Genomic DNA, 24621 nt, shown 5'->3' with positions numbered 1-24621 from the left:
CCACCTAGTGGTGCGACTTGTCAAAATAAGCCTGGATGTTTTGATAAATCTTGTGGGATTTATTAAAATAAGTCTGGATTTTCTTTTTGCGACGTTGATGGAATACCCCCCAGGACCAGTTGTAACCTTGTTGACTTGTCTCTATCAGGATGTAGGTGCAGGATTCTGTCCTCTATCCGGTTGTAGATTGTTGGAAAAAGGAGAAAGAACTGAGCATTAAAATTACGTACAATGAAATGAAATGACAATGAAAACTTTTGGTGGGAAATTGGTACCACCAAGCTGGTGAGGCTTGACAGAGGTGGAGGTCCGAGAAAAAGCTTTGATCAAGCCTTGACTGGGGTCTGCTGGCCTGCAGGTCTGCTCCTCCATCTCTTGCAGTAGCAACATTTGTACAGCAAACCGTGTCTCGGGTAGAGCACTCACACCTTTAGAAAAAACCATTCCGGACCAAAACAACAAACATAAATGAAATATTTCCTTCAAGGGATCCCATTCCCTGATCACTACCGACTAACGGTCATTACAACCATTACACATATTGGACCTTTATGTGTTGTTTTGAATAAGGAAATGGGGGCCATTATATGTATTATGATTGTATGTCCAGCTTTATTATACTGCAAATTGTTGTGAAATAATCCAGTGGTTTTTCCTCATCAGTTGCAACAGGGTATGTTTTATTTAGTTCAAGTTTCATTCATACAATAACAATTGGTCAAAGAACAAGTATTATGTATACTGACAAAAGGTCAGGTAAAGGGTAGAGATACACTGTAATATGTTCCAAATCAACCCTAATTCCTAACGCTAAACACTTATGCAGGTCAAAACATGAAGACCAAATAGCTCACAAAAATGATACACACCACTTATAACAAACATCTCTTGACCAATTGGACGTACAAGACACTCAGATACTAGAACATACTGTATACACATTCCAAACAAGACAAATAAACTAATCTCTCTCTCACACACACACACACACACACACACCACAAGATCAACTCAATACTTAGATATGCATAAACTTCTCTTTTAGTTTTTAGTTTTAGTTAGTATGGTTTTATCCATGTCCTCACAAACATAACTGGCAAAAGATGGGGGAACACTACAAAAAATGTAACCAGTGCTATCAAAGGGGATAAAATACAAAAATATAATATGTACAACTGAATGCGAACAGAATGAAAACTATTGCTCTATTTGGGGTGTGTGTCCCGTTATCTTAGTGACTCATGTAAATACTTTTACCATGTAATCCATATTCATGACAAAGAGTGCAATCGGGAGACAGGGACATCATCATCATCATCATCATCATCATCATGAGTTATCTTGAATTCTGGAAACATGTTAAAATGTCAGAGACAGTGAGTAACTGTGACTAAAACAGCTTTGTTGGGAGATAAAACTAAGATGTGACTAATAACTGGAGTTATTATTAAATACATTTGGGTTCACCAAGACATGAGTGAACATTCCTCTAAACTTCGAGGCAGCTCTGGAAGGAGAGAAGAAGAGGCAAACAGAAACAGTGTAGGGGTGTCTGTAGCCAGAAGCAGTCCCTCTTACTCCTCAGCTACATTATGCCGATAAGCAGATGAGTAGAATCATTCTAAACAGGACAGTAGAATCATTCTAAACAGGGACAGTAGAATAAAGCAACAATGTGTTCAGAATGTATATTCACTGTGGTCTTGGTAACTGTTCCCCCTTCTCATGCATTTTGTAGCCATATTCATTTAACTTTTGTTTGCTTTTGGACAACTTTGCATATGTGTCTGCCATGGTCAGAAAACAACGTGAGTGTGTTGTACACACAAGCATCCATGAGACCAACAATTAGTGGGTATTAGTTTGCTTGAGAGAGAGAGTGTGTGTTTATTTATGTATATACTTTGTGTACCGGATATTGTGTGTGTGTGTGTGTGTGTGTGTGTGTGTGTGTGTGTGTGTGTTAGCTTGTTTAGTCAGTCTAGCTCAGGAGCTCCAAGTATGTGACGGGCACCTTTCCCTTCTGGTTGCCCCGCTCTCCGATCAGCCAGTCAGGGTCCATGCCTGGCACGGTGTACACGGTGATGAGCTGGAAAGCAGAGGTGGCTGTCACGTTAGCACAGAACAGAGCAGCCATACACAGCAGTGTTAATTTTGGGAGGCTTTTTAGTCACTATTTGCACCGGACTAGTATTATGTGGTGACGTCCGTAATTTAGAACCCCCCCGTCCCTGTCCCGACGTCTGTTTAGTGTGGCGCATTCACGCGGGATAAGCTGTAGGGGTAATATTTGTCAGTGTACTACATTATTGCCAGCCAGACTGTCTGGACAAATTAACACATTAACGACCCCAACCCAGTAAACAAAAGAAACGTTTTTCTCTTCTAGAGACTTGGCATTTGCTCAACAACAGACACATTTAAATTATCACAATGACCTGATTACTCTCTTTTCTCTTGCCCAGTCCACCTGTAACAACTAGACCAGGCCTGGCAATCTGAAACCTGTCCCTAAGAGAAAGTGAGGGTAATTTCCCCATAACATCTTCATCTTATTTATTCATTACAGCTAGCGTCATGTGACCCACATCTCATTACAGATGCCGACAGGAAATGTCTGTGATTGGCTTGTACCTTACCTGAGGGCGTGACTATCACCTGTGTATAAAAATCCATGTTCTCTCTTTTGATTTAACTTTTTCTGAGAACCTTTCACTGATAGACCTTGTCCTCTCATGCTTGTAAACCATTGTCCTTTTGCATGCATGTTGATATTCATCTTTTATGTAAAAAATCAAATAAAAAATAAACTGCTCATACTGTACCTCGTCAGCCAGCAAGGAAAGCTCACTGGTGTCATGGGCATCGTAGTCATACAGGACTTTGGCCTTGCGCGTGCCTGTGGTGGGGGGCTGAAACTCCTCGATCTTCAGTGGGCCAGACTCCCGAGCAGTGGCAGAGGAGGACGAGGCTGAGAGCAGCCCAGGGGGTGAGGCCCCAGGCAGGGTGGCAGAGGAGATGGGAGAGGGACAGGTGGTGGAGGTGGAGGGGTTTCCAACAAAGTTGTTTTGGAACCTGGGGTTGAGATTCATGAAGAGAGGAAGAGATGGTGTGAATTGATTGACATGGTAATGCAAAAAAAACACATAAGGAAAAGCGGAACTAAGATGCAAACTAGTAAATATGTGGTGCATGTTCACAAATGCACAACATTAATAACAGAATAATTAAATGATAATAATCAAACACATGGCTCTCTTAATCATTCAGACTTGTGTTAACATGTTTTCTAAAAACATTGAAATTACTCAGTTTGATGTGCCAGCCTTATCAACAACAAGTCATTGATTCCCTATTCAAATGATGGACCTTACCAAGACAAAGGGATTTGTTCTGATAGCAATAGCACTATCATTGCTGCACTCAGATGGACTCAATTCAACTTATTGCATAACTTGTTGTAACAGCACAGGTGAATACTGAAGAAACAAGTCTTCTCAGTTTTTCATTTTAATCAATTATTATTATTATTATTATTTTTTTTTTTTTTAAGTGTCCAGTAGAGAGCTTAAAAATCAATTTAATAGTAGATAAGGGTGAAAACATACTATAAGACAACAAAAGTTGAATATTTTGAAAGAGTGTGTAGACTTTCTATAGGCCCTGACATGCAGAGATGTACTTACGTATTTCCATTAGCACTGTCAGCAGAGAGTTTGGAGAGGAGGGAATTTTTTATTTTAAAAATATGGACGAAATATGCCATACAGTAGCGTATATAAGCCCTAGTTAACTAGTTAACTCAATTCAAAGAATAAGAAAATGAAGTATGACGAATAACAGAAGTTACACTAATAAGTGAAAGTTAAATCAGTAATTGAAAAACCTTGCTGAGAGCAAGCCCTCTTATAATAACTCGGTATGATGAATTTCAAGAGTTGGACTTGCTTGCAGCGAGGTCAGTAAGGTCAGCTGGATTATCCTGCATGCACTCTACCTGCTCAGTTCCTTCTGGAGCTCCTGCATGTACTGGTGACACTGGGCGTAGTAGGTGGCCTGGGCCTCAACAAACTCATGGAGACAGCGCAAGTGGTTCACCTGTAAAGTGAGAGAGGAAGGACGCAGACACACAGACACACACACACACACACGCACACAAGCAATGAAACTCTCTCAAAGTCTCCTAACACAACATGTGTTACTGTTGGTAATTAATTATCTTCTTAATTGTTTAAAGGGATAGTTTACTCAAAATACCATTTTGATTTCCCACATAGGCTACTGTACACATTGGCTGTGGTTGACAGTTTTTGGTCATTGAGTTATGTTACTTAGCAATACCTTGTGAGCTTCATTATCCTGAAAGGTCATAGGGTTTGTGGGTTGATGGATATGAAGACAGGCTAATTATTAAACTGGTCTGAAATTGAATTGATTGTGTGTGTGAGTGTCCACTCTATTTCCATAAGCACATATGTAAGCACACTGTGTTTATGAGCCGAAGGAATCGCCTTGATTAACTGTTGTCACCTCTGATTCAGTGTCACAGGTAAGTGGGCACACCTGGACAATGTACAAGCAGTATTTTTATGTTCATTTCATTATTGTGTGATGTTTCTTTTTAGTATTTCGCTATGTGTCTTTGATTATTCTCCACAGGAATTCAGTCAAATGAACAATCAGTTTATTACAACGGTCATGGTATGGCACCGTTATCTCCGGGCCCAGCTGAAGACCTGTGGAGAACCCTTCTTCGGCGTATGGGTAGTTGTTTTTCCTCTCCACTCCACCAGGCTCGGGGCCGAGGGGCTACCCTTTTACCACCCCGAGACCTGGTTGAGGGGCTCACCCGGGCTATATTTCTGGACACCCCTCCAGAAGCCACGTCATCGTCTCGTCATCTAATACCGACAGACCATGCATCCCGTTGGGTGGGTGGTACACCGGGCAATCCAGGATAATATGGTCTGCGGTTTGGTCCTCTGCGCCACACTCGCACGACGCATTTGGGGCCAAGCCCCATCTGTGCATTGATGAGCGGAAACGCCCGACGCCGGTCCGGAGACGATTGAGCCTCACCCAGGATAGCCTTGGCGAACCCTGTTCATGAATGAATACTAATGTTGTTTTGCAATTTGCCAGAAGGTCTCCCGATTTGATAAAAGGTCCTTCTTTGTTCTGTAGAAATTCCATTTGGTCTGGGATGATATAAAAGGTTTTCAGAATGATTGTTTGGAGAGTCAGCTTAACCAAACGCCTACGTGAGTTAGCACGTACAGTCTTGCTAAAAACAATATTTTCTCAACTGATTATTTTCTTAGAACAATCCCCTACAAAGGTACTTTTTATATTTTCCGTATTTCCACTTTTGATTGTACAATCAGTTTATTGAAGTAAACAACGCCATTGCTTGTCTAAAATAATGCTATTGCTTGTCTAAAATAAATCTCCTCAAATTTGATTCAACGCTTTTCTCATTTGTCCAAAAACAGATAGATGTGTGTGCTAGAATAGTCTGTTAGAATCTGAGCATGCAATATAATTGACCAGGTTAAGCCTAGAAATTACTTTATGTTCCTTAGTTGTGTTGCACAGCAGGGTTTAACACATAGCACGGTTTGTACACCGGTTGGTGTTCAAATTCTATCTTATAATTAGGAGGGACATTTCCGACATACATATAGCATGACAGGAAATGACTCTTACTTAAACTAGTTATTTGTCTATTGATTCCCGACTAAGGTAAGACACTGAAAGAGTCTAGTGAGGTTCTCTCGTTATAGGCCATAATGATGAGCTGATGCCCTGACCTCCTTAATTGAAGTGTTCAGAAACATGTTCTCTGGTAACTTAAATAAACGTTGACATATCATTCACTATTCACTCACCATAGCGAAAGACATGCCCCAAAAGTGTGTAAATGCAATTCAAATTCAAATTGTATACTGTACTGTTAAAGTTGAGATAAAATACTGCACTTATCTATGTGTGTGAAGGGGGTTGTGTGCGGTGTGTTTGCAGACTTACATGTGTACTGCTGATGCCCTCCAGCAGCAGCCGTGTGACTTCTCCCTGTCTGTCAAACTCAGTCTGAGCCACACGCAGCTCATGCTCCGCCTACCGAGGAGGAGAGAGAAGACACAGTCAGCATTTACATGAGTGGGGCAACACATATACACACACACACACACACACACACACACACACGCACACGCACACGCACACGACACACACACGACACACACACGACACACACACGACACACACACGACACACAAGACACACACGCACACACGCAGTGAATTGCCTCTCAAAGACTCGGAACACCTATTAAGTGTCATTTAGCATCTGTGGTTCTTATACAAACTCAACCTATGAACATGTAGGTTGCTGGTAGACATCTAGAGCATTCTTTAGGTCATTTGGTTGGGATGCCTATTTCTGAGGGATACTTACTTTGTCCACCTCCTCGCTCCACAGCTGGGGGAAGCAGCATGACAACAAGAAAGGAGACAAGAGTCGTTCTCAGACCGACACGTCTGACAGTAATGACATCCCCCCAGAGAAGGCAGTTCACATCCACCTTCAGTCCCTCGCCCCAGGCCGTTTGTCTATTCACAAGGCAATCACCAGATACCTACACTCACTGGTAAATAATCAACAACTCTACATGCTCATAGTGAAACAAGTGCTCTCTATGTACATACTCTATATGTTACTGTGGTACTGACCAATGTATATTACTGAATCTACGTATGAATTGTCAATTGTGCTGTGATGTCTCACATAGACATTTTAAGCTAACCATTGATATTTTTGGAGTATGATTATATGGATTATCGATTGTCCATGTAGATGGATTTGAAGACAGGCTGATTAGTAAACTGGTCTGAAAATATGATGACTGTTGTTGGCTAAAAACTTGACTACTATATACTATTTACAGTGAATTACTCTCTGTGTTTGTGAGTCAAAGGAAATACCTTGATCAACTGCTCTCAGTTTTGAGGTCACAAAAGAATGGGAAGACGTAGCAGACGTGTTTATAATTAAATATGATACACCCCTTTTTCTCTATTATGACATTTGTCATAAATGTATATTCGAACACTTTATTAGGAACACTATACAAATACTGGGTAGGGCCTTTCTTTGCTCTCAAAACAGCCTCAATTCTTCATGGCATTGATTCCATTAGATGTTGGAAACATTCCTTTGAGATTCTGGTATATGATGGCATGATTGACAGATTGACAGATTTGTCAGGTGCACTTTCAAGCTGTGAATCTCCCATTCTACCACATCCCAAAGGTGTTCTATTGGATTCAGATCCGGTGACTGGGAAGGCCACTGAAGAACACTGAACTCATTGTCATGTTCATGAAACCAGTTTGAGATTACGTTTGCTTTGAGACATGGTGCATTATCATGCTGGAAGTAGCCATTAGAAGATGGGTATATTGAGGCCATGAAGGCACATGGTCAGAAACAATACTCAAATAGGCTGCTGCATTCAAGGGATATTGATTGGTATTAACAGGCCCAAAGGGTGCCATAAAAACATTCCCCACACCATTACATCACCTGAATGAATGACAAGGTGTACAGGTGTTCCTAATAAAGTGTTCAGTGAGTGACATATTGTAGCAATCTCACTGCAATGTTAATGACAGGTATTGCAACAATTGGTTCATTTGTACAGCACAACTGATTCGCAGACAGACTGGAACGCAACCGAAACCTTCTCAAATGTGGTAAAAGGAGAAGAGACCGATAAGAGGAAATGAGGTGGATAAGATTGAAGAAGCAATTTTCGACCTAAAGGCAAACATGTATGGGTCTATCCATTTGGGAGTGGAAGGTGGTGAGTCCACAACACATTGGCGTCAACACACGACACAAACTTTCTATTCGACACTGGAGTAAGTAACAACTTCTATATCACTTCACCACGATGTTTATCCAATCTAGTGTGGTCGATACGTTCTATAACGACATACAACTTTCCTCTGCTCCGACACACTGGACTCCTCTCCCAACTCCCAACTTTCCCAGCCGCTGCTCAGCTGGATGGGATAAAGCACCAAAGGGGAGGAAGAACATACATAACTGTCCAGGGCTGGATTTCTCAACTCTGTTTCTGGGTAAAGCTACAGGATGTGCAGGCTTTTGTTCCAACTCAGCAGTAACACACCTCATTCAACTAATCATCACGGCCCAGATGAGTTGAAATCAGGTGAGTTCTAATTCTGGGCTCGAGCAAAACAGTCCCCAAGAGTCAAGAGTTGAGAATCATTGGAGTAGGGCTTCCTATCTGCATCTATATATCTCTGTCTATCCCATAATCTAACCGTGGATGTGGAAACCGTACAGCAAACACTGGTGTGAGAAAGGATGACAGTCAGGGATGTAAAGTAGTAGGTAATGGCATATACCCACCTATTGCTAAAATGTGCAGATTTTGACGTTACTGTTTACATTCATAATTTGCTCTGGTATCCAGCATTTACCCAACTTTTTTTTCCTACTATTACATCCCTGGTGACAATGAATTGGTAGAATGAGGGAATGAATGGTAGATAAAGCTACCCAGTATAAATTGGACCAGGAGTTGCAACGCACCCTGTGTGGGCAAAAAGTGTCTGAGTGTGTGAGTATGTGAGTGTGTGTGTGTGTGTGTGTGTGTGTGTGTGTGTGTGTGTGCCAGCATTATGTACAGCTCATGTCTGTGATGTGTATGCACTGATCTAAATCAGGTTCCTCTTGTCCTCTTTCCAAGGGATCTCTGGGGCTCTTACCGCAGAGGCGCTCGCAGACAGAACATAATTTCGGGGCCTAGTCTCCTGAAAATCGGGCGCGGCCTACGGGTAGAGGGGGGGGGGGGGACGACAGAGTTGACAAGGTCATGCATCAACACAAGCTGCTTCAAACAAACAAACAAAAGAAGAAGAAAAGATGACAAGCAACATACAGCAAAGAAGCAAAAGGTCTGTTTCAACAGCCGACGGGGATCTGAGTTAGACAAAGAAGCAAAGCTGTTGGAGGGCGTCCCGACGTCTAACAACGTTTTCTTTCTCACAAAATGCTGACCTTTTGGAGTCAGGGGTTGTGTGAAGGATATTGTTCCCTTCTTGCAATCATGTGACACTTCTACATGTCTGGTGTCTTCTAAAGCCCCTTTTCCACTATCGTGCCAGCCCGGGTCGACCCGGGCTGGCCTGCTTCTTTGGCGCTTTTCCATTTGTCGGCCCGGGTCGCCTCGGCTCGGTTCGGCTCGCTTCTTTAGCTACCCTTCGATACCAGGGTCTAAATTTAGACCCGGAACCTTTTTGCCAGGCTGCGTGTGACGTGTGACGCTGCACACCGTTGATTGGTCAATGGAAATCGTCATCCCATGTTCATAGATTTCTTCGCTAACCGCCATCTTGAAATACCACATTCGCTCTTGGAAAATGTCACTACAGTTTCTTTAATAGCTTATTAATAAAGATTCGAAAAATTATGCTGACCATCGTATTATCTTAGTTTAATGTCATTTCAATGCATCATAGAACTTTTATTTACAACAAGCATAACACAAAAATCGCTATTATGCACCGTCTTTGCCCGTGAATAACACCGGCTGTGAATGTGGTAGAAACACAATACTCCTTTGCTAACTTCACCATCGGTCTACGGTCATTTTGAGCCCTTAACCACCGCGCTGACACCCCGAGAAGTTATGCTTTTAACCGTAAACTCAATGAACCGGGAGTTCACCCGGCCGCTGCTGCTCGCAGCACCGCTTGCTGCTCGCAGCACCGCTTGCTGCTCGCAGCACCGCTTGCTGCTGGTTGAAAGTCCCGTTGACAGCGGGGGCAGAGAAACTCGCTCTGCGCTGTGTCGACGGTGATAGGAGTGTAGGATTGACACCATTCAAATGGTTTTGGATTCCCTGTCCTCTCCCCTATCCGGACACGTTTGAATTGTTATCCTAACCCACGGTAATCCAAAGTTATTAACCCGCAAAGCACCGCTTGCTGCTGGATGAAACTCCTGTTGACAGCGGGGGCAGAGAATATTTCTACCCGGGAATTCGCTCCGCGCTGTCGACGGTGATAGGAGTGTAGGATCGATACCATTCAAATGGTTTTGGATTCCCTGTCCTCTCCCCTATCCGGACACGTTTGAATTGTTATCCTAACCCACGGTAATCCAAAATTATTAACCCGCAAAGCACCGCTTGCTGCTGGATGAAACTCCTGTTGACAGCGGGGGCAGAGAATATTTCTACCCGGGAATTCGCTCCGCGCTGTCGACGGTGATAGGAGTGTAGGATCGACACCATTCAAATGGTTTTGGATTCCCTGTCCTCTCCTCTATCCGGACACGTTGGAATTGTTATCCTAACCCACGGTAAACCGAAGTTATTAACCCGCAAAGGGCACCGTGTTTGTCTGTGAATAACACGGCACACAATGATACTACAGTTCATAAAGCAGACAAGTGAAGGCAGTGGTTTTAAGGGTTCAAAAAACATGACTTTATTATGTGTACATAGCTTCCTCTCTCTCTTTCTCTTTCTCTCCAAAAAAACACACCACATGCCGAGGGAAAGGCATACGATAGCTTCAAGTTCCTCCATGTTGCTGTTGTTGTTGCTGTGTTGTGTCTCGTGAAAATATACGTCACCACCATTGGGCGCTTTTATGACGCGTAACTCCGCCTACTATCGCCTACTCCTCCTAGTAGTTCCTGGTCTGTTGTGTATAGTGGAAAACCAGAACTGTTCAAAAGCGGGCCGAAGCGACCCGACCCGAAGCGACCCGACCCGAAGCGACCCGACCCGAAGCGAGCCGCTGATGGAAAAGCGCCATAACACTAGCCTCTAGTGTTCTGTATCACTTAGGGACTTTACATTAGAGCTTGAAACGGGCCTGATGACCTGACCCAGGCCCGTTGAGAGTCCAGCCCGAGCCCGACATTGAAGACTTTGTGACAGCAGCTGGTGAAACCGGGAACAAGTCACCAACCAATCAAAATGTTCAGACTTTTATTCAGAAAAATAAATGTTAACATTGTTGAAAATCAATGACACACTCGCTAGTCAAGCCAAAACATTGCAATGCAATGGATTTGGTGAGTAATCCCCACTACTACCTAGTTAGTGTAGAGTAGTGGGAATTATTCACAGAATCGTGAGCGAGTGTGTCTTTGGTTTTCAACAACGCTGACATTTATTTATGACATTTATCCGTCGGTTGGCAACTTGTTCCCGGTTTCACCAGCTGCTGTCACATTTTTGTTTAATAGTCTCAGCCTGAAAAATTCCAGAATTCGATATCCATCATGCACAACATCAAAATTGCAGCGCTGTGGAGAAAGGAAAGCCACTCGCTGAGAGAGAGACTGCTTGAAAACTCACCATAGTTACTATCAACAATTGTATTTACTGCAACTGCCTTTATAGAATTATCTTATGGGACTTTTGCCATGCTTTGAGCGCATGCCCCCAAAACAGAGATTTGCCTAGTTTAGGCTACACCTCTCAGGTAGTTAACGGTGATTGCTTTTGAACCAATAAACATTTTAAATGAGAAAAAAATTAAAATAACTTGCAAGCACAGAATTAAGAATGCACTCATATCTAGAATGTCATCTACAAATTTGTCCCACTTTGTGAATGTGTAACGTTTTGTTAATGCTTTGAAAGATTATACTGTAGTCCAAGTTGATATGAAAAACTGAGCTTTCACAAGAATTCCACAACAGAAACAATCATTACCTTGATGGTAAACATAATTCCATAAGCAATTCATCACATAAGAAAAATGGAACAGGATTCTATATGATCATTAACAGTTGTGCAACTTGTCCACCAATAGGGAGTACCATGTCATTTCTTGTCTGCTACATAACTTAATATACTTCACTTTTGGTATTAGGAAAGTTTATTTCCCCTCACACACCCTTTCATTATATGTATTTATGAAAATATTGAGTGTAGAATGAAGGCCTATTTTATTTAGCTTAGTTTAGTTTGTTTCTTTTTTTAAAGGTTATTTGTTTCTGAGTGGGGCAGTCCCACTCATATTTTTCATTTTATTGGATAGAGATAGTGAAGGTAGACAGAAAAGTAAGGAGGAGGGCATGGGCCGGATTCGAACCCATGCCGACATGGGCATATGTGTGCACTGTAGACCGCAGTGCTAGACCACCGGACCACCCCAGGCCACCATGGTTCATTCTCATATGATCAAAGATAGAGTGGATCTGCAATTATACTAAAGTCTGTGTGCCAACATGCCAAACTTCTGCAGTAAAGCGGGCGTGGCATTGATACGTCAGGATGCCTAAAATCTCATCTGCATGAGGATACAAGTTTCCTCCATCGTACATTTGATACGTTCCTATGGTGACCACTGGTTGTTCCTGGGTCACAAACGATAGGAGGACTTAGGGTCCTGATGGCAGCCATGTTGGCTTTGGTCATGTGATCAGACCTGACCTTTGAACCTGCGTAATGAAAATATGAAAATCAACTGCAGAGAAATCTGTTGAATGAGTTCAACATTCTCAGGGATTTGAGTGTGAGAATAGGCAGTAGCATTCAGAGTCGAGAGGGTGCAGTGGAGCATGGGAAATCAGAAGCAACAAAACCCCAGATTCTCTATTGGCCACTTAATCACTATAGGAGTCAGATGACCAGAATAGGGGCTCAAATCTTACCCGATGAAGGCAGACCATCAGTTGGCTGTTTTTTTGTTTGTTTTTTTACCTTTTCTGAAAAGAAATGGCAATGCAAAGAATATTTCAAAGTCCACATCATCCCCCCCAATGCTCCAGTGTACCATCCAAAACATTGACAGAACAATTGATTTGAAAGAAGAGCGGAAGAGAGGACGTCCTAATAGCACTCAAGACAAAAAAAACTAGAGAAGCAAGCGAGATAAGCTGAAAACAAAACAGTACTCACATCTCCCTCACACTGCACAAAATTGCAAATGATAACAGAGAGACATGTTAGTTTATAGTCAGTAGGTGGCGCTAATGCTCTTCACATGAAAAGCTCCACATAATGTAGATTTCAGACTAGGCAGCAGCTGTTAAGGGTTTATTGGTTCTCTATGTTGGCTGGTGGGTGGTGATATGCTGAGGGATTCACCAAGATTAACTCACCAAGTGACAAAGATTTCTAGAACACTCACCACCTAGAGTGCCAAGCATTTGTTGTGGTATTTACCTAGCAACAATACTTTGATTGGCTACAAAATGAAGCTTCATCATTTATGCATTTCTGGTTAATTAAGGTCACCCTTGGCAATCTAGAATGTTGACAATTTGGGCAACTTTATTCACCCGTGGCACTAAATGACTCAAGGAGATGATAGGTTGGAAGAGACAATTGCCAGGTTGGTGTTTGAAGAGCAGGAGTCTAAGGTTGACCCCTAGACTCTGATGGAACTCCCACAACCCCCTACCGCTACCAGCATGTCCTGTTCAGAGTTATTATCTAACAACACATTTGAGATAGATTAGGGGAAGGAGAGGCAGTTTGTGTAGCCTTAACTGAAAAATAGTCAAAGGATATACTGGAGTGTTCACATGGGTATGAAAACAACATTCTGATGACACAGCCGTCACATGTTTACTATTACCTTGAACATATCTGGCCAACTGTATGCACACAGGCTAGAATTCAATCAGGCATGAAAACCAATGGCAACCAATGGCATCACAGCAGATTGGCAACATCAATATACAGTATTTAATGAAACCATAGGAGTACTAAGAAAACAACAAAATATAGTCACACGACGGGAGTGAGGATGAGGAAGGGGGGAGGAGGGCTCACCGCGGCTTTGGCCTCTGCCTGCTTGGCTTTCTTCAGGCGAGCTTTACAGATGTCCAGGTCAAGCCGGCGATTCTCCAGGAGGCGTCTCTCCTTCTGCATGTGGACAAACAAAACTAGGGTTAAGGGCAGTGGTAATCAAGCCTTAGGTTGCTTGCAACTAATATTTTCTGATTTGTCTTTAATCTTTCTACACAAGTAGGGATAGGGGCTTGGGGAATTTTTGGAATTGGGCACAACACACAGATATGGTTCTCCAGTCGCCCTCCAGGAAGTTGCGGAGAGGAGTGAGGAAGTTTATAGCAGATGTCTGGAGGAACTCTCGCTCAGCACCCCCAAGTCTCCTCTGATACTCTCCAACGGTGATCAGGGTACTGCCTGTCAGACACACACACACACACACACACACACACACACACACACAATTGGAAAATAATTAACATTTTAATTGCGAACATACAAATAATGTGGTCAGTCAATCCCAGTCAATTTAGACAATAATAAAATAAAAAAAAATAAAAATTGTGTGTGATAGAACAAAAACAGTGCCCTAGTAATGGTATTGTTGATTCTCAGCTTTTATTTGATGGTATTTGTGTACTTGGGTGGGACCCATTGACCCCAAACTTCAGGCAGTTATTGCATGTGAAGGATTGTTGACCAAATACTAAACACAAGTGCTTAATTTAGACAGTACATCAATCTGTCCCATTACTTTTGACGCTCTGAAATAGGGAGACTATGTATAAAAAGTGTCATTTCTAAATGGTGAAACCAACATGAACACAAATACCATCAAATAAAAGCTGAGAATCATAGTAATTGTTTGATTTAAAAGCACTTTCCGAGTACAGTGCCAAAAGAGGAAAGAATGCTTCACTGTCCCATTACATATTCAGGTACAGTATGTATGTATCTTACATAAAATAACTCATCCTTTGTTAAACTGCACAGTCATTGATCTTGTATAGGAGAGATAGGGAGAGAGATGAGGCAGAGGGAAAGGGTGCCAGACAAAAGACTTCCACTCCTTGGGAGGAAATCTAATGCCCTTTGGTAGCCCTGCATTAATTAAACCCTCCCCTACATTCTTCTCCACCGCCATATATCAGCATCTCTCCCTGCTTCGCTGCATTAATCACTTCAGTACCAATCAATGTGGGCTGGTTCGCATGAACGCGGGCTGGTTCGCCAGACAGCACCAAGGTTCGGAGGTTCCAGAACGGGAACGGGAACGGTTACTTGGCGGTGTGATAGCCCTAACACTGGACCTTGAATAACTATGTTATTAAGTAGGGGTGTAACGGTACATGTATTCAGTACAGGTCCTTCGGTTCAGTACGTGTGTGTACCGAACGAATACAGTGTTCTTTTACCCACTGCACATGCAGAATAAAAGCTTTTTTCGTGTGTTGGAAGTAATCTCAGCCAGTACATATGCGCACACACACCACAGAGAGATTGAAAGTAGTTTAGTTTAGTTTAGTTTAAACTAAAGCTTGAAGTTCCGCCAGCAACCCTTAAGTCTCCTGTTTGGGAAAATTACGGTTTCTCAGTTACCTACAGACAGGTGGACTGGACCAAAGCTATATGCCGGCATTGTTCAACTGAGATCGGGTATGCGGCCGGCTGTACATCGAACTTGCTCACTCATTTGGTGAGATGGCATCACCTGAATGTGAACATCGCCATACAAGAAAAAAAGGCATTTAAGCATCCTTTTGCTAACAATTCAGACGCCATTGGTGTTTATATAGCAGCGGATCATATTCTGTTGTCGAGAACACAGGTTTTAAACATACGTTGAAAGTAATCAAGCCTCATTACATAGTTCCCTCTCGTCCGCATTTCAGCCAGCAAAGCATACCAGCCCTTTATAAACAAGCACAAACTACAGTTGTCCACGAATTATCCAAGGCACCTGCTTTCTTAATTAAGAAAGGAAGACCCATTGTTTGTTCAGTAAACCACTGTTAAATGTTAATACTTAATGTTTTGTGAATTTTTACCCTGCTGTACCGAAAAGGAGGATTTAGTAGTTTAGCATTTGCTGTGTGTGTGTGTGTGTGTGTGAGTGTGTGTGTGTGTGTGTGTGTGTGTGTGTGTGTGTGTGTGGACACGTTTGTCTTGAGTGTGTATCTTTTTGTTTATATTTCTTGCACACAGTACCGCCAAAAGGCCCACACTTGCACAAGATCCACATACCATATGGGGTCCCTGGACCAAAGTCCCTGGCAGCATCAATCATGTACTGGCCCAGCAGTTCTCCATTGGTGGTCCTGGATGGGGTCTTCTTGTCCAGCTTCTCATAGAAGAACTCTTCTATGCGAGCACCTGTACAGGGACAGAAGTGAGATAGGTCTGGCATTCATAAGGCAAAACAGACAGCATTAATAAGTTGGAATACAATATTTATTTAGCTTTATTCATTTGTGCTATTTTTTCCAATGGTTGAATTTCTATCATCCGGGGAGAAACCAACCCGAGAAATAATCTCTGCATTAATAAACAAAGTGGCAAAGGGCGGTTGAGCAGGGTTGGGGTCTATTGCAATACAAAAAAAAAAAAAATGAATCTTCAAGCAATGGAATTGGAATTATGACTACTTGAATTGAACAAGTAGGCCACTCACATAAAAGAAGACACACGTACTGTATACTGACAGGTCATCCGTTTGTCTGCAGGCTAGATGGGCCTCATTATGATGGTTAGGGCGGTTGACAAACATCCACTGGGCTTCCCTCTCAACAACGTTTCAGCTTATTCTTACCTTAATCGTTACATCTTGACAGATTTGCCCATACAGTAGTCGCCTACTGTATTAGTCTTCAACTTACTTTACTTTTGCTACACCTCAACTCAATTAGCATCAATTCATAATTGATGCTAAGATTTGTGCTAAGTCAGAATTTCAGTGTGAATGAACCAAACACAGCAGGTTTCGATTTCTAAATGGTGAAATGAATAATGTACACCAACGGCCTTAAATAAAAGCTGAGAATCTCTACTTTAACCTTGTAGTAAGTGTTTGATTTCAACACTTTCAACGAACTTTTGGAGTATAGAGCCAAAATAAGAAATGACTTGCGCAGGGCACAGTATAACACTTACTCTGTGACTCAGTAGCAATGTTCTTTTCCCAGCTGAGTTATTTTCCCCAATTCCCCAGAATCTATCTAACAACACCCAGGAAGAGCAGAGGGACCAGCTCTACACATGTGACAGCAGCTGGTGAAACCAGGAACAAGTCACCACCGATTCACCATTCAGACTTTTATTCTGAAAATGGATTCGGTGAGTAATCCTCACTTGTATGTAGTTAGTGTAGAGTAGTGGGGATTACTCACCGAATCCATTGCATTGTAATATTTTGGCATGACTAGCGAGTATGTCATTGATTTTCAACGCTGAAATGTATTCAAAATGATTTAAGTTTTTCCTCTGGCTCTGAAGCAGGTGAGTGACTGGCTAATCTTAAAGCAGATTAGACCCTCTGTTAATACTGTAACACAAAAGTCAGATTCGGATGGGATTAGTATTATCTGGGGACCAGGTGAGAAATTCCCCCCTGACATCTGTGTTTCATGTGGCGCATTCGCACTGGATAAGCGAAGTCTGTGTTTCACAAAATGTACTGACATTCTCACGGATATGATATGGGGTGGGAGAAAACTCACCCCAAATCACTGAAATGTCAATTCGCACGACATAAGTATCACAGGACGTCTGAGTTGAATTATGGTAGGTAATTTGCAATGGACATTTTACAGACAGCTGATTCGCAAGGGATTAGGAACACAAGATGACCTCCGTAATTATTACAAATTAGGCCTATACCAGAGGTAAAATTCCCCAGATAATCCCCCAAATAATATTAATCCCGTCCGAATAGGGCTTAAGATAAACTAAGCAAAGATAACTTAAACTATACTAAAACAGCTAGCCTTCACTCTCACTGACTCTATGGCCGGAGGTAGCAGAAATGTACAGAATAAAAGTCTGAACATTTTGATTGGTTGGCGACTTGTTCCCGGTTTCACCAGCTGCTGTCACACATGTTTGTTTGGTGGGTTCTTAGAGAAGTGGGAAGCACCAAGCACAGGGCCCTGGGAGTGGAGACAGACTTACCAGTGTGATCAACTGTAGCATAGAGGGTCAGAACAGACAGTAAATGGTTAGAGTTTTATAATATTAGACATCTTTCTTCCACACAACCCAGTGATAATGTACACTGAACAAAAATATAAACGCAACACTTTTGTTTTTGCTCCAATTTTCCATGAGTTGAAATCAAAGATCTAAGACTTTTTCTATCTACACAAAAGGGCTATTCCTCTAAAATAATATATCACAAATTTGTTTAAATCTGTGTTAATGAGCACTTCTCCTTTGCTTAAATAATCTGTCCACCTGACAGGCGTGGCATATCAAGATCCTGATTAGATGCTGGTTTTCTATGTTTACATAGAAAAAGTCTTGGAAAATTGGAGCAAAAAGTGAGTTTATATTTTTGTTTAGTGTATATATCAGTAGGACTTGAAAATAATAGTCAGTTCGATAGAACCATGTAAAAGGACGCATGAGGATCAAAATGACAAATTCATCAGAGCATATCAAATAGTGTGTCAAATCAAAGCTAAGAGTCTATATTCTGGGGAAATTAAGGCAGAAATACATTTCTCAAGCTTCTTCCATTATAAAAATAGGGATAAGCAAAGGCTTTGATTTCTGGTAAAACATATAGAAAAGCGATCTTTAAAAAGTGTTTAGTAAAACATCAAACATCATTAATGTTCAAGTATAGACCCCGGTCACTAATATCAAGTTATTTTTCATTTTTAGGATATGGCTTCTGTGAGATTAAGAATCATAAAATATTTTCAAATTATGGAAAGATAATGAAAGTTAGTCATAATTATAGGTAGACCTAAAAAATATGTGTCTTTTGTTTTTAAATTGATAAATGTTTAAATTGATTGGGGGAGGGGGGTGGGAAGCAAAGCCAGCAATCACACAAACATGGGATGGAGAACAGAAAATATGTCTCCCTTCAGAACCTTAGGTCTGGGCCTTACTTGGGTTGGGCTGCAGCAGGACCTCTGTTTGTCTGAAGATCTTCTCGGTCCAGTTCTTTGTGCAGTCGGCTCGAATGATTAGATTCTCTAGGTGGGCATCAAGCTCAGTCTTCTCTGCCTGACCCAACTTCTCCTCTGTGAACTTTGGAGACAAAATATGAGGATTGAAAACTAGTGAAACGGATCTCTTAAAATATAGCTCTTATAGTGTAGGTAAAGAATAGCATGTCAATAGAGGAGTTGAATAGCCTACTGTACTCTCCATTAACAAACCCATCATGACTGATGACACTAAATGAATGAGTGACACATTCTGTACATTAGATCCAGACATTTCATATGTTGTGCTCTAAAAGTACAAAGACCAAAAAAAGCAAATAAAGAGTTAAAACTGTTTATAAACATAGACAATAGTTTAGAAACTAGTCATACATAATGTATAGGCCTACATCTTTATAAAGGGCACCTTAATGTAAAGTGTAACCAAATTATATTAGGATAATAATAATAATAATAATAATACATTAGACTTATATAGTGCTTATCTAGAAACTCAAAGACACTTTACAAACTGAAAAAATAGAGTAGTAATAATTAAAAGAAACAAAAAGGTAAATAGAAGAAAGTATAGGGGCCTAATTGAGGTAGTGCTGAGGACACATGGGAAGGGGAAGGGGAGAGGTTTAACTGGTGAAGGCGAGCTTGAAGAGGTGGGTTTTGAGGGCCTGTTTAAATGTTGGGGAGGGCGTTCCAGAGGGACGGGGCTGCGGCTGAAAAGGCCCTATCACCCCAGGTCCGGAGCTTGGTCCTGGTGGTCTTGAGGGTGGTTTGGTCATCAGACCTGAGGCAACGGGAGGGGGTGTGGAGGGGGACGAGGTCAGCAAGGTAGGAGGGGGCCAGATTGTTGATGGCTTTGTAAGTGGTGAGTAGGATTTGATCAGATAAGGCAAGTTTTTCCTCTGGCTCTGAAGCAGGTGAGTGACTGGCTAATCTTAAAGCAGATTAGACCCTCTGTTAATACTGTAACACAAAAGTCAGATTCGGATGGGATTAGTATTATCTGGGGACCAGGTGAGAAATTCCCCCCTGACATCTGTGTTTCATGTGGCGCATTCGCACTGGATAAGCGAAGTCTGTGTTTCACAAAAGTTACTGACATTCTCCCGGATATGATATGGGGTTGGAGAAAACTCACCCCAAATCACTGAAATGTCGATTCGCACAGCATAAGTATTATCACAGGACGTCTGAGTTGAATTATGGTAGGTAATTTGCAGTGGGAATTTTACAGACAGCTGATTCGCAAGGGATTAAGAACACAAGATGACCTCTGTAATTATTACAAATTAGGCCTACCAGAGGTAAAATTCCCCAGATAATCCCCCGAATAGGGCTTAAGATAAACTAAGCAAAGATAACCTAAATGATACTAAAACAGCTAGCCTTCACTCTCACTGACTTTATGGCCGGAGGTAGGAGAGAACAAACAGTGTGACCAAGGTTAAATACAATAGTGTGATTGAGGCACAATTCAAACCATGATCTCTGCACAAAGCTGATAAACCGGCACAAACCTGCTCAATTAAAGCCTAGGCATTATCTTGGGAAGCTACCACTTGTCTTCAAACCACCTGTTGCTACATATCTAGGATGAATATCACTACAAACATTTTATAATTTGATCCGATTACCATTTCCTATACAGTTCAATTAAATGTAGCAAAAAGCATACTGTGTTTCAATAGGACTCCACATGTGAACGTGACCAGCAATGTTTCAGTCTCTGCTCCTTGACTACCAGGTATGCTGTCATGCAGTAACAGGATATTGCCCAGTATTAAACTGTGATTAATTGACAATAATGTATAGAAAATAGGCCAATAAGGTTCACCGAAACACAATCTGTGCCAAAGACCTAGAGCAAGAGAGTTTGTTAGTGAAAGACCTGGTCACGACATAGCATAGTTAGGCCTATGTTCAAATCTTCAGTGTGGCCAGAGGGCAGGAAAAAAAAAAAAGAAGAAAGAATGACATGCAAAAGAGGGGATAAGGAATAATAATAATAACAATATATTTCATCAAAAATATACAACAGTGATTCCCACAGCATGTTAATACTTTGGGGGGCCCCCAAAGTATAAGGGCTCCCCCCAAAGTATAATTTGTGCTCAGTGAGTAAAAACAACTTAAAAAAACATAAATTATACTTTGGGGGGAGCCACCCATAAATTATACTTTGGGGGGAGCCACCCATATACCAGTGTGGAGTTTTCTGTCTTAAATTTGATATAGATCGTGTTCTTTGTTGGTTTGTGAGGATGTTCATACACACGTGGTAAGATGTGTGTGTGAAAGAAGACCACAAAAAACAACAGTGACTGCTCTCAGCTGTTTAACACTTAAAGACCTAGACACCATCACCAGTTGTAGGTTGTCTGAAGTGCAGTGTTACTATGAAAATTCACTAGAATGCAGGAATTGAGAAAAAAAATCTCTACATTTTTCACGCCCCCCCCCCCGCCCGAGTCGTTCCCCCAAAGTATATTTCATTTCTGCGGGAATCACTGTATAATCATGGATTTAAATCCGTCCCATTACCTGCTGACATACCCGTACTTCCTGTCTTTGTCTATTGTCTCTGTCCAATCAAATTATTATCCAAATTATAAAATATACGAGAGTGGACTTTCAAAAAAATATAAGCATACAGTAGGCTACATGTTTGTTAAAACATTTTTGAAATAAAATGTAGTTGAAAAGTTATGTGAATTAAAATATCACTGCATCGTAAACAGGTCTACAAAGAGTGTCCAAAGTATTATCCTATAACTCAATAAAAAAAACAGCAACGATTCATCTCACATTGACCAAAGATCCCTGCTGACTGTGCAGAAGGTTTGGAGCCATTGGAAGTATTAAAAAAAGAGAAACTTAAGTCAAAGCTCTGGGATACTGCGTCCTCTCCAGCTTCTATTGACCCAGTGTCCCTGTCCCTGTCCCTGTCCCTGTCCCTGTCCCTGTCCCTGTCCCTGCCCCTGTCCCTGTCCCTGTCCCTGTCCCTGTCCCTGGGTCTTATGGTGTTGTTTTCTGCATGGTGATTGAACATGATGAAAAGAGGATGTGTTTCCTTCCTACAGTGACCATGCACATAAGGTTAAACAATATTGTTGATTAAGACATTCTATAGACAGCACATGAACTGCATGTCCAGAATTGCCGATTGAATTCCTCTTTAACCCCACTAATAGTTATATTACAGGAAATTACAAACATTCTTGACAATTCAATGCATATGAATTGCTCTGCATAGAGCTACACGGTTTAAAATTCATTTAATTTAATTTAATTTAATTTAATTTAATTCATTCATTCATTTTACTGCATTTTGTTGTCTGGTCTTGTACTCTGCAATAACAATAAAGTTGAATCCAAACAAATCTAATAGTGATACACATAATAGGTGGGCGAGAAAAACTGTTAGAGAAAATCTATGCATGACTGAAAAAAATGCATCCTTTCTTTTCCTATCTCTCTCTCATATTATGTCCCTGTTAACCGTGCTATATCAACCTTGACCTGAACTTCTGTAATATGGGACACATTTGTCTTCAGGATGTTGGATGACTGTCCTTTTCTACCCTGCCTTTAGCACATAGCCCATTTAATAGGTACTGTATGCACTGCCAAGAGTGCAATACTTATGCTATTTCTATTACTACCACTATTGTACTGCTCAATTTGTCTCATGTCTTCTTCTTTTTTTACCACTATTGTCACTTGTCTTATTTGTCTCTTATACTGTAACTATTGCCACTTTATTTATCTTAAGGTCAAGGAACTGAAGCCTACAAATGTTACTTTCTTATACTTGTATAATGGGATGTAACAATAAACCTGAAACTTGAAACTATGAACAAATAAATAACAATTTCTAAGCAACATTTCTCTGCTCCCATGCATTCCTAGAGTCACACGACAGCTATTAGAATATCGTGATAAGATAGGAATGCATCTTCTCACTCTGGTCTCTGGGCACAGTATTTCAAAACGTTTAATCTGGATCTGAATGACATATTATTTTTTACTGTTCAGGATAAGATCGAGCTGTCTGATTGCCCCTCTGCAAAAAATAATATGGATAATTCTGATCTGGATTAAACTGAAAATAAAAATACTGGGCTCTGATGTTCATTCATTTGTAAAGCCATAGATTTGCTAGACCATGAGCTTCATTCCAAGCAATAACAAGACTTCCAGCATGGATCTCTTGATATGACATGTCATTAATGCCAGGCTCTTTTCCTGACAACATGACATGGTTCTGAAAAACGTTGGGCCCTGATTGTTCAATGACTCCATGCCCTTAATAGACAATAAGCACAGATATTTTGAATAATCTCCAGAACCCCAGATCATTTTCCCCATATCAGATTTCCAGTCTAAAAAAACGAGTAAAACCCAGGGTCCTGGCATAAGAAAACTTGGAAAGACGGGGTAGTCTATATCTTATGGTTATGATAAACATGACTGACATGTTGTTAATTTAGCCACTACGACCTAACCTAACCTACAGTAATGTCTAAAAGCAGAGGCGTGATAGAAGAGTCTCGCCGTCGCCTGGTGACAGTCACATGCACCCTGTGGCGCCACGGTCGGGAACATCCGTCAATAATGCATCAGGACAAGGAGTCCGTTATCGGCTTACAATGACGTTGCAGGGAAAAAGCCTAAACGAGCATTGTCGAGTGCTTATTCATATAACGGGTTTATGGTGATAGTCAAATCGAGAGGTTGTAGAATTAGCCTGACAGTTTCTAGCCCGAATGACGTTGCATTACCCACTGTATCAGTTTAGCGCACTGCAAACACTTATTTTCAGTAACTCAAATGATTGATTTCCTAAAGGAATTACCTGGACTGCTCGGGTGAAGAAGACTCCTGCATCTGAAGCCAGCTTTTTAACGTTGAAATCCATGATCGTGTCAGTGTGTTCATATGCCGTGTTCCCACAACATCGGCTCGTTTGTGTCCCCTGCAAAGGGAGTCCTCTAGCTCAGATGCGATGATGTAGAACGCAAGCCTCTCTAATTCGTTGGCCTATTTAGTCGGACATCGTCTACCCGCCCTAGCTTTAAAGGAGACACCATCCTATATGTTCCTCCTACGCCACTGCAAGAAGTCACGACCGCATCTACCTGTCCATCACCCACCCACTAACGGGAAATACATCGGTGAAATTGTATTTGATGTGGTCTAACAGTGGCATGGGTTTTATTAGCCTTATGTGTGTCTTGTTGTGTACTGAGTAAAGTAAGTAAATACTGAGTAAATAGAGCTAGAACATTGTGAAACATCTCAAATTCACTCTCTGCCTAAAAAAACGACAGCTTTTAGAGTGAATATCAGCTTGGAAACCTGAGCTGGTAGCCCAAATCATCTAGGAATCAGTACTCCATGGTCTGATGAGTACTTACGCCAAATTAGATGCTAGTAATGTGAGCCAGTGCAACTTTGTACCTGTTTTAGTACAGGTATGTTTAGGCGGACAACCAAATTGTGCCATTTGGAGACATTTTGGCACCATCAGTGCCATTTGACCTTTCTCATCTTATTTTCTTTTGTAAAACTAATTATATTTCACTGACACATCACTATAGGTATAAATTCCATCCAAATTCAACAGTTTTCTCACTTGTTTTGAAAATTAACCCATTC

At 41.4% G+C, this 24621-nt stretch overlaps 1 protein-coding gene across 2 annotated transcripts; it reads right to left on the bottom strand.

Annotated features, from left to right (window-relative positions):
* Positions 1–1981: 1981 nt before the first annotated feature.
* sh3glb2b (SH3-domain GRB2-like endophilin B2b) lies at positions 1982–23881 on the bottom strand (the record flags this gene model as incomplete). Of its 2 annotated transcripts, XM_080528454.1 has the most annotated exons (13): positions 1982–2089; positions 2826–3075; positions 3687–3701; positions 3998–4098; positions 6028–6117; positions 6457–6480; positions 8799–8861; positions 12956–12967; positions 13835–13927; positions 14076–14205; positions 16033–16165; positions 18907–19048; positions 23819–23881. In XM_080528454.1, 13 exons carry the CDS (start codon positions 23879–23881, stop codon positions 1982–1984), a joined length of 1224 nt encoding a protein of 407 aa, XP_080384580.1. The 2 variants fall into 2 exon arrangements, with proteins under 2 accessions (XP_080384580.1, XP_080384579.1); XM_080528453.1 differs by lacking the exon at positions 12956–12967.
* Between the last annotated feature and the right edge of the window lie 740 nt (positions 23882–24621).

The sequence above is a fragment of the Nansenia antarctica genome (assembly GCF_963989245.1).
Source record: "Nansenia antarctica genome assembly, chromosome: 4".
Lineage (NCBI taxonomy): Eukaryota > Metazoa > Chordata > Actinopteri > Argentiniformes > Microstomatidae > Nansenia > Nansenia antarctica.
The sequence above is the reverse complement of the archived record's forward strand: the minus strand, read 5'-3'. Positions and strand labels throughout refer to the sequence as shown.